This window comes from Athene cunicularia (genome assembly GCF_003259725.1).
Source record: "Athene cunicularia isolate RWA chromosome 28 unlocalized genomic scaffold, athCun1 chr28_part2, whole genome shotgun sequence".
NCBI lineage: Eukaryota > Metazoa > Chordata > Aves > Strigiformes > Strigidae > Athene > Athene cunicularia.
In genome coordinates, this window is record NW_020799140.1 from 2,115,317 (window position 1) to 2,125,940 (window position 10,624).

At 52.9% G+C, this 10,624-nt stretch overlaps 1 protein-coding gene across 1 annotated transcript in view; it reads right to left on the minus strand.

Moving 5' to 3' along the window:
* Positions 1–765: 765 nt before the first annotated feature.
* MAP2K2 (mitogen-activated protein kinase kinase 2) overlaps positions 766–10,624 on the minus strand; it is a 10,008-nt gene continuing 149 nt past the window's right edge. The window contains exons 2-12 of the mRNA XM_026865159.1: positions 10,514–10,577; positions 9,991–10,201; positions 8,383–8,529; positions 7,642–7,719; positions 7,179–7,230; positions 6,959–7,083; positions 5,396–5,609; positions 4,409–4,473; positions 3,527–3,588; positions 2,798–2,843; positions 766–1,336 (exon numbers count right to left, since the gene is read on the minus strand). Coding sequence (XP_026720960.1) covers positions 1,226–1,336; positions 2,798–2,843; positions 3,527–3,588; positions 4,409–4,473; positions 5,396–5,609; positions 6,959–7,083; positions 7,179–7,230; positions 7,642–7,719; positions 8,383–8,529; positions 9,991–10,201; positions 10,514–10,577 — 1,175 coding nt within the window. The 3' untranslated portion in view covers positions 766–1,225. The remainder of the gene's footprint in view (positions 1,337–2,797; positions 2,844–3,526; positions 3,589–4,408; positions 4,474–5,395; positions 5,610–6,958; positions 7,084–7,178; positions 7,231–7,641; positions 7,720–8,382; positions 8,530–9,990; positions 10,202–10,513; positions 10,578–10,624) is intronic.

Below are 10,624 nucleotides of genomic sequence, written 5' to 3' on the forward strand. Positions count from 1 at the left end.
GGGGGGGGGGTTTGCAAGGTCCTTCCGCATCAGGAGGGGACACGACGGGCATAAACCATGGCCAGGTGGCCTTTGGACAACGCAGGTCTCACTGGGGGGGTTCACCCCCTCCCTGCAATGCCCAGCCTAAGCACCCTGCACCTCCTGGCCGAGGGGTCCGATGAGGATCCCTGGGGCTCTGCTACAGCCCGAGAGGAGCTTGAGGAGGAAAACCTGCAGCCCGGAGGGGTTCAACCCTTCCCCGGCCCCAGGAGATGGCGGGGTCAGGAGAGGGACCCCACTCCTGGGCTAGCCCAGCTCCACCCCAGCCATGGTAGACAACTGGGCTCTGCCTCCCACCTCTCTGCGCTGGAAGGAGCCAGGGAAGGGAACTCTGTGTTCCCCCATTCCCTCGGCACCTAAAGGTGCGAGCCACTGCTTGCCAGGGTGCCACAGTCCCAGGGGTGTCACTCACCCCCCCCCTCCCCAGCAAGCCAAGAGCTCAGCCTGCGCTCAAGGCATCGAGACCCTTCACTAAATATCCAGTGCGTGACAAGAACAGGCTTTGAAACAACCATTTAAAAAGAAAAAAAAAAAATACAAATTTCTCCTCCACCTGTGGACAGGCCGGGAGAGAGCTCACCGCTCTGCTCTTCTCCAGCTCAGCCATAAACCATCCCACAGACCTGCCCGCCTCCTCCCCGCCCGCCCCAGGCAGGACAGTGACACAGATCTGGGTCACCCTTAACAGGGTTTCTCCATTTCTGGCCCCACTGATCTTTCCACCCTGGACCCCACGTGAAAAGCAGGGAGGAGGTGAAGCGTCTGCTGTGCAGCCCCTTGTCCCCCTCCCCTGCCACCGTCTCACACACACATGCAGGCGTGCACACACACGATTCTTTTTTTTTTTTTTTTTAACCCAAGTGAACATGTTTCCAAAAAAAAAAAAAAAACCAAACCCCAAAAAAAGAGAAAAATTAACATAAGCAGCACCACATTTCCCAAGTGTCAGGAGCTCCAGAGCTGGAGCAGAGGCCTGGAACACCCCCACATCTACAGAAACCAACCCCGCTTTGGCTGAGGGGATCGGCCGATAAAGACGTTTCCGAGGGGACGGTGCTTTGCCGCTGGGACGCGAGGCGAGAAGGGGCCGGGGAGGAGGAAGGAGGGCAGTTCGGTCATTTACTGAAGGAGAGGAAATGGTGACAGAGGCAGATGTACTGACACCAGGCGGTCGGCTCGGCCCTCACATGGCAGCGCGGGTGGGTGTGCTGGGCTGGTTCAACCGCAGCGTTTTGCACAGCCAGCCGGCGAAATCCACCTCCTCCACTTCGGAGCGTTTGATGAAGGTGTGACTCTGAAAACGAAGGGAAACAAGGTTAGGAGCATCGTCGGCTGCTCCCCGGCTCCCAAAATCCAGCCCCGTGCCGTGGGCTCGACCCCGGAGAGGTGAGAAGATCCTGGTGCTACAGCTCAGGCTGCTCTCAAGGCAGTGAAGGAAGATTTTGGGAAAACATTTGATCCTCACAGCCCTGTGGCTGGGATTTTAATCCACACTGGCCATGTAGTTGACACACAGGAACGGGAGGAAGGATGGTTTAAAGGAGAGCAGAACCTGTTGTGGCTCCTGCCCACAAGCTGCCCAAAACGCTGCTCTGAAGGGGCAAGGCAGAGCAAGGTGCTGCAGCTCCTGCACTCCCCGTGCCCCTCGCTTGCCCCTGGATGGCAAATCCTGCTCCCAGGGGCAGGTGGTAACGGAGAAGCACAGGTGGAACACGACAACCTTCACACAAGGGCATGGGGCTGCAAGGACACAGGCCACCCCCTCTGCAGGGGCTGTGTGGGAGCAGCCAGACGTAGCTCAGGGGCTCAGCGTGATGCTGAGGAGGAAAAGCTGAGGTCAGCACGGTGACACTGGGCTGGCAGACTGGTTTGGGTTGGAAGGGATCTTAAAGCTCATCCAGTTCCACCCCCCTGCCACAGGCAGGGACACCTTCCACTAGCCCAGGTTGCTCAAAGCCCCGTCCAACCCGGCCCTGAACCCTTCCAGAGACAGAATCCACCACCTCTCCTGGCAGCCTGTTCCAGTGCCTCACCACACTCACATTTCCTTCTATCTAATCTAAATCTGCCCTCTTTCAGTTTAAAACCGTTACCCCTCATCCTATCCCTACACTCCCTGATAAAGAGTCCCTCCCCAGTTTTCCTGCAGGCCTCCTCTAAGCACTGGAAGGCTGCTACAAGGTCTCCCCAGAGTCTTCTCTCCTCCGGGCTGACCCCCCCAGCTCTCAGCCTGTCCCCACAGGGGAGGTGCTCCAGCCCCTGATCATCTCTGTGGCTCGAGCAGCTCCGTATCTGTTTTATGTTGGGGGCCTCCAAGCTGGACACAGCACTGCAGGGGAGGGGGGGTCTCACCAGAGCGGAGGATAATCACCTCCCTCAACCTGCTGGCCACATTGCTTTTGAGGTAGCCCAGGATACAGTTGACTTTCTGGGCTGTGAGCACACGCTGCTGGCTCATATTCAGCCCAAATATCCATATTCATCTGCCCAGCTCGGGAGGCAAAGGTTTGTCCCAGGCACCTCCACAGACACAGGACAGCCAGGTGGTTCCTGTCCTGAGCTCCGCATGGGCGAGATACCATCACTGCCTTTGAATCAAAGGTGAGTCACTCCCTCTCCCAGGCTCTATTTAGCTCATCTTAAGCTCAGCCTGGGAGTTTCCAGCCTTTTGAGCAAGAGAGGCACAGGATGGGGCAGCAGTTTGCAAATCTGGTGCCACCCCACTGTAGAAAGAAAATTGCTCTTCCCCACTTACCATCAGCATCTTCAGATCTGCCCGTTCTGCTGGATTTTTAATTAAGCTGAAATGAAAAGAACAAGAGAGCAAAACCAACGTTGAGACATTTCTTGTGGGAAACCGGTTATCTGGCTGAAGAGGTCCCCACCTTCACCAAAAGCCACTTGGCCTCCTGGCTGCTTTCCCCAGGAGCCTGGCAGCATGGAAACGGCTCTGAGAGCATCATCTCCGACAGCCCAGCTCCTAGGGAGAGCTGCAGGATCCATCTCTTCTACACCACGTGGATGAACTTGCGCCCTGCAAATGGAGGAAAGGACCTAACACTTGGCAGGGAGAAGTTGATTTTTGTAATGGCCAATGTCTGTGATTTAATGGGAGCTGCGGCAGCATCTTCAGGTGTCCCCCCACCGCATGAGAAGATCTGGAAGTCGATGGTGTACGCCTGGTGCCTGCAAGGCTGTGGGGTGACTCACAGCCCCAGCAATCTGCTCCACCATCCCCCTGCCAGGCTCATATTTAGAAGGTGCTGGGATACTGCTAAGCATCACCACAAATAAACTGCCTTTATTCCAACCCTTCCCCAAGTTCTCAGCACAATGCAGGATCACACTGCAGCCAGGGAGAGATCACCTATGGAGCACGGAGAAGGCTGCGTTCTGCTGAATATTCTGGGTGGAGCAGCAGGCTGCAGAGCTGTCAGGGAGTACATACAGGCCTCCACCTTCATCTAGAAGATAAAATCCTTACCATTTATTTACAAACTCCTGGAAATCTTGCGTGAAAACTCCATTCGGCAGCTTGGGAGGCGGCTGCAGAGAAAAGAAGGGTTTTCTGCATCACTGTGTGTTAATGGGTCAAAAAACAGAGTGTCACCCACGGTCTTTACTGAGCCACAGAAAAGCTGTGCTCTACAGCTCTCCTCCTCCAAGCTGCCCTGTACAGCCGGGGAACTGCTCCCTGCCACTCCTTACCCTGGCAGCACGTGGCTGGGCTGGCAGCAAACTGCTGCCCCAGCACGATGTGCAGCTGGGGGGACCCCACGCTGAATCGCTGCCAAAGCTGGGAAACCAAAATTGCAGCATCGCAATTCTGGATCCAACCTCACAAATCCCAGCTCTGGCAACGTCTACGGTGGACAAAGCTGATCCAGAAACGGTAATTGGGGGTCAACTCCTATCACCCTCAAAGGGGAAGCTGCTCTTTCCATTTGCTGGCGGGATGGAGCCTACCTTAAAAGTCTGGTAGGTTATTTTAACCTGGGATTTTAGCACTGGTCACCCTCAAAGGGCTTCATCTGAGAAAACAGCATCTGCGCAGAGGGAGCGTTCAGCTTTTGCTGATCTGGGGGGAGGCTGCAGGAGGAGCAGGTCATTACAGCCAAGAGCTCCTCATTCAGGGGTATTATGAACTTCCCTGCAGAGCCTTACTCCAAAACCAGAGCTGCCTTTGCGAAACAAAGAGACAGGAAGAGGGAACAGGGGAGAAGGAAAGAATGTCAGTGCAGCTCAGAGAGGTTCTCTATCAAAAAGCTCCTTTTCAAGCCAAAGTTTTGGAGCCCGCCCTGACTCAGGAGGTACTGTGGTACCTCAGGGAAGCCCCAGCAGAACTGAGAGTACAGAAAACACCCACCTCATTAACTATATAATCCAGCAGTTCAAAGATGGCCATGGCAGGCCGGCTGTCCATCCCATGGCCTGTGTGGTTAAGATGACAAAAACAGTGGTGAGAGGCTGTTCAGGGACAGCAAAGGCCTTCATTTCGTGTGAAAAACATGTATGCTGTGGGACTTCTGCTGGGAGAGGCAGAGGCAACCCACTTGGGAACTGACTCGCAGTTTAAAAAAAAAAATAACGAAAACCAAAACGAGTTCTGAAATTTCAGATTTCTCTCACCGTGCCTATAGTCCAGATTTATTTCCTAGCTTGGAGCATTTGGAGAGTACCAGACCATCTGCTGTGGCAGGCTGGCAGCGCTTCTAGAGCCTTCTGCTTCCAAGCAAATGGCTCAAGCGGAGCCTCCTCCAAACCCCCGTGCTGGTGCGGTACTTCTATGAGAGCTCCCAGCAAAGCTCTTCCCAAAAACCTGCCTCTAGCTTGAAAGGAACCTGTTGGCAGCACAGGCAAAGCCAGAGGAGCAACAAGGGCTGTGGCAGCGTCCCTTAAAGCATCTCCTCCAGGGGATCCATATCCCGACAGCTGGCACCATCCCCACCACGGGGTGCTTTGCTGTGGGGCTTGAGCCTTCCCACGGGACACAGCAGGGCCTAAAGGAGCCCAGGGCAGGCAAACTGAGCTCCTCAAAACTTTAAGAGACCCCAGCTGGCACTCCACATCTGTTCGTTCACAGCATCCTGAGAGCAATCTCCACCTCCCCACGGAAAACCAGACGCCCGCCTGCGCTCCTTAGGAATTACAAACCTCTGAGGTTGAGTGGATTCTGCTGGAGCATCGACACGGCTCTGTCTGCTCTGCAGAGAGGGGTCTCCCTAAAAACACTCATCTCCCCGCCACAACCTCATCCGAAACGGCCTTTGGCTAACCCAGCCACAGCAAACAAAACCCGACCCCTTCTCCCCCACGTCTGCGTGTTGTTTCCAATGCATACGACAGCCCCTACCACTGACGGGGCGTCCTGGGGGCCTGGCCCGCGGCGAGATGCTGTGAGACTCTCCCTCTGCCCCGTCCACCACAGGACGGCCAAATATTGCTTCCAGTTCCTTGGAGTCTGGCGGGGGGATTGGGTACCTTCCGATAGACAGCTCCACTAACGACAGCCCCATGCTCCAGATGTCGGACTGGACCGAGTAGTGAGTGCCCTGCAACCGCTCGGGCTGGAAGGAGAGACCACAGAAACACACATTGACAGAGGAAAAAAAAAAAAAAAAAAAAAAAAGTCACAGTTATCACGCACTGAAATGAGACTCAATATCCTGATGGCCTCTCCAGCTCAGGCTCTCCACCCCTCCAGGGAAAGGACTGTCCCAACGGGGTCATGTGCAAAGAGGATGTGAAAGAAAGATCATGTGCACACATAAAGCACTCGTATGCATCTACTCAACAGCTACAGTTGAGCAGCGTTTAGTTGCTTATACTGAGGAATCCAGAGCACACAGTAGGAACTTACTTCTCCGTACGCTTAGATCTAAACAACCTCAATTTATTAACAGACTTTGTTTTTCCTGCTTATTCCTGTTAATACCCAAGAGGAATGTGAGGAGCACAAAATCCACTCCAGGCTCTTACCACTGAAAGAAAACTAAAAAATTAAAAATAAACAACCCCCTGCAAGTCATCCATACTGGCAGCTTTGAGTCAGCTGTGCAGACCCAGTGGCTGAGTGTAAAGGAGATATTATTTTTAAATAGCCACTGTCTAACTATAACTGCGCTTGAATAACCATTCCCAAAATATGAGAGCAGCTCAGACCCAAGCACAGCAGCATAGTCCGAGGGCTTCCCTAATAACCCACCGCTCGCCTCCAGCCACAACCACACGCGGTGTGGGGAGCGGATCCCCACCTCCCCTCTGCCTCTCAGCCAGCAGGACCCGGGGACTCAGAGCCAGCCAGGAGGTAATTTTATTGTTACAGGCACTCTATCTGCAGTTGAGTAACACTGATTATGATTCTCATTTAAAGGAGAGACACAATGAGCTCTTCCTGCAGTTCACTCTCACTGGCTGACTCCAATTTGGCTTTAATTTCCCATTAGCCTGTACCAAAACCCAGCTGCACTAAACTGGTTTTACCCCCATTTTGTCAGCGAGTGCACGTGGTTAAAGCAGCAGAGGAGGCGTGGAGGGGACGCAGATGCTGGTACATGCACTTCTTTCTTGGACAGAGCTTTGCATACAGGAAGAGACGATGTTTTTGAACGCACAAGCACTCGCCAAAATAAAATACGGAACCATTCGTAGGATCTGAAAAGCTTTTCGCTGCAAGTCTCTGCATTTCCACATGCACCACTGCTAGCCAGGCACAGGACTCCTCAAGAGGATGTGGGGGGTGTCTGCTTCTTGTGCCTCGAAGCACTGGGCTCATCCCTGATGCGAGCCAGGAACAGGGCAGTCCAGGTGAGGATGCAAACACCGAGCAAAAATCGGAGCCTACAGGCTGATTCTGCAAGAGCCGAGTTGAACCCGAAGGGTGAAAAAACCCAGCCAAAAGTTGAAAAGAACTTACAGACATGTAGGACCGAGTTCCCACAAAAGAGTTTGCCATGGAGTCAATGAGTTGACCGCTAACCCCGAAATCACACAGCTTAATCTCTCCTCGAGAATTAACCAGGATGTTGGAAGGCTTCACATCTGACAACAGCAAGAGAGAAGAGCGTAAACACGAGTCTAGGTGAAATACAGGGCTCTTGTACTGCAGGCAGTTATTTTTAGGTTCCTCCTCTCACCTCTGTGCATGATTTGGTGCTTCTCTCTCAGATACGCCAAGCCTCTCAGAACCTAGGAGGAAATCAAAAGAGAGGATGAGATCAGAGCTGGGAAGGGAAGTGCTTTCCCTTCAGCAGGACACGTTGCATAAACTCCGGGTGCTGCCACACTGCAGCCTGGTGAAGGAAGCCAAAGCGTTTCGGGGTTTGCAATTTATCACCAAGTCAATCACAGACCCAAGAAAGCTTCTCCCAAATCTTCTCCAGGAGAGGCCAACACCAGCTGGTGCCACACAAGGGGTCAGAGCTACGGGAAGTAGTTTGGGAACGTGCTTTCCCCCTCCTCTCACACGCACCACGGCCTCCTGCCCTAGGTCAGGCTACGAAAGCGTGTACGGGGAAATGAAAGCTTCCTAAGGCAACACAAGCATTCTTCCCACACCGTGCCCAGCAAATCCTTTCTGGAAGCCTGAAGATAACTCACCGCTATACTGACTTTCCCCAAGATCTCCTCGGGAATTCTTTTGGCTTCTTTCAGCACTTGATCCAGAGAGCCGCCATCCTGAAATAAAGAACGTGGAAATGACCAACATGCCAGTCCCCAGCAGGAAAACAGAGCAGCTGGCTGTACAGGCAAGCGTGAGCAGGGAGGGCAAGAGGTATAAAGCAGTACATAGCATCCCAGCTCAGCTGTCTGCAACGACTCAGCATCGAGCACACTCCTTTTACAGGAAAAAAAAAAAAAGATATCTGGTGATCAGAGCTCAAACATCTCACTTGAAAACAACTTTAACGCTATCTTCTATCAGCTCTGCTTCTTGTTATTAGTTCTTAGCTTCCTTTCCATCAGTGGTAAATGTGAAGATGATGCTGTCAGCGCTGATCCAGAGGAGCGACAACACTGTTCTCCACCACAGACAACAGAAAACACGCCCTGAGCTTCAGGGGAAAGCTCTTAGAGCAGGGGGTTTACAACATTTCCGTTTGGCCAACCCCCAAACCTCTGCTTCCGCTTTCCAAAAAGTCGATCTCTCTGTCATTTTGATGCCTAAGCAGGAGCACTCAGCTCCTACCAGGAGCACAGTGGCCTGGCTGCAGCCTGGGCAAGGAGCCATCACAGCTGCCAGAGCCCTAAACCTTCTCACCTGTGATTGCAAGTCTCAGGGAGACGCAATTCAGAAGAGTCCTGGGAGCAGCAGATTGCAGAGGAGGAACAGGGACTCACCATGTGCTCCATGCAGATGGAGATCTCTCCGTCGCTGTAGAAGGCTCCATAGAAACCCACAATATATGGGGAATTACACTCATGCAGCACCTGCAGCTCTCGGATAATCTGATTCCTGATGGCCGGTTTGATTTCTAAATGAATCAGCTGCCAAGAAAAAAAAAAAAAAATCAAGGTGTAACACCTAGAAAAACTAACAAGAACCACATGAGCAAGTCCTGAGAGTTGGAAAGAATTGAGAAACATCTTCAGGGGAAGCTCTGCTTTGACATAGAGGTTTTTTACCATTTGTAGAACATTAAATGATCTTCAAGGTCTTTTCCAACCTAGACAATTCTGTGATTAAAGATAAAGGGGGAAGTAGAGCCCTGTGCAGGCTGTTAGCGACTAAAGCAACTGCCGGCCATGTAACACACGGAGATCGCACAGGGCAGAGCAGAAAGACAAGTCAGAAGTTTGATGCAGATCTGACTCAGCACAGAGGAGCATTTTCACAAGTTCTGTAGGTGTCGTAAGAAGAGGTGCTCTGATATCAAGGAAACCACAGAAAGTTAAAAAAAAAAAAAAACAAACCATGAAATTTATGCACGTGAGCTTTATTCCTTGGCTCCACGTAGAGTCAGTTAACAGAGCTGTGGGTAGGGAAGCCAGAGGCTAGAAAATACAATGGCAGGTCAGAAAAAAGCCACTGCAAGCTCTAGGTCACCCAATCCCAGAGACATCTGTCCTTCCCACAGACCTAGAAGGGCCGGTCTCTGCAGGAAGGGCAGCAGCGCTGCAGCTTGCCCTTGCTTCAGCTTCTGAACATGGAGCTCCCAACAACCTCAAACCCACCCAGTGACACCCAGCGCTCCTAAATCAAACACCCTGGAAGGCTTTGAGCGCTCAGCTCTGAGTGAAGCCATCTGGAGAAGCGGATTTGCTCATGAGACCCACTAAACCACCCCAGCAGTGGCTGAGACCAGAGACTTCCAAGGAAGCTGTCCTACAGACAAGCAGCTGTGCCGTTCTGGCCGAGCACTGCCTTTCGGGATAGGGAGACAAAGCATCTCCTAGTTTGCCTTTATAGGGCACCACAGTAGAAAATGTTGCCCATAAACCCATGTCTGAGAGAAACCACTGTCACGGCCGATTTGAACTACCTTGGGGATCCGTTAAGTGGGTGGCAAAGAACACAGGCCAAACCCATCCCTGCACCTGCCATTTCCAGTCCTCATTAGCCATGACCCAGGCTCCTCAAGAGATCTGCTTCCTACTGCTTCTACCCAGTTTAGCTGAGTTCATTAAAACCAGCTTCACTGGAAAAAAGAATAAACTTATGTTTTCACACAAGGCGCTCCAAACCCCAGAGACCTGTTGCAGAGAGCAGGGCTTCTCCCAGGAGAGGACTCGGAGACAGGCAGGGCAGCTCAGAGGTGTGACAGGAGAAGCTCCACGTGAAACCTCGCTGGGGGCAGCGGGGACCATTGTCCTGACCCAGGTGAGGTGGTCAGGGTGCAGAGATGGGTCAGTGCAGAGAGATCCCAATCAAAGCCGGCTCTCCCAGGGCCAGGGAAAAGCACCAGACACTCCAGCACAGCACCACAGCCCACTCCTGTTCCTAATTACCTTCCGTGCCATAATGAGCCCTGAGGGTTTGTGCTGCACTTTGGTGACCACACCGCCATTGCCAGCCCCCAATTCAGAGATCCTCTCAAAATCATCGTCCTTCAGCTCGCCCACTTTGGCTTTTTGTGTGAGGAAAGCTTCCAGGCGCTTCTTCTGCTGCTCATCCAGCTCCAATTCCTCGAGCTTCTTCTGAAGGTCCACCAGGTTTGCCCTGGAGAGGGAAGGAGACAGGATGGACCATCAGGTCGCTGGGCTGAGAAAGAAGAGCTTGTATCTCCTCCGGAGAGGAGCTTTAGTGCTGTCAGCGGCTTTGGGAAAGCCAAGGAATAGGAAAAATCCTTCAACCCTTGAAGAAGCAGCACCAGAACCTCTCCCAACATAGGAAGCCAAGCTTGGGTTTCACTGTGAAACATGAGGAGGGTTTTCCACAGTGCCCATCAACGCCCTGCTCCATTACACCCCCCCGCCACCCCCCAAACCCCCCAGTGCCAAGCACAAAGGGGTGCCTGTGCTCCCCCAGCACCTGCTGCTGAGCTCCCATCGCCTGTGCAGGCTCCAGCTGCTCTCTCCCAGTTGCTGCCCACCCGCTTATCCCCCTCCACCCAAACCTAGGGCAGTGGTTGGGGACAGTCTC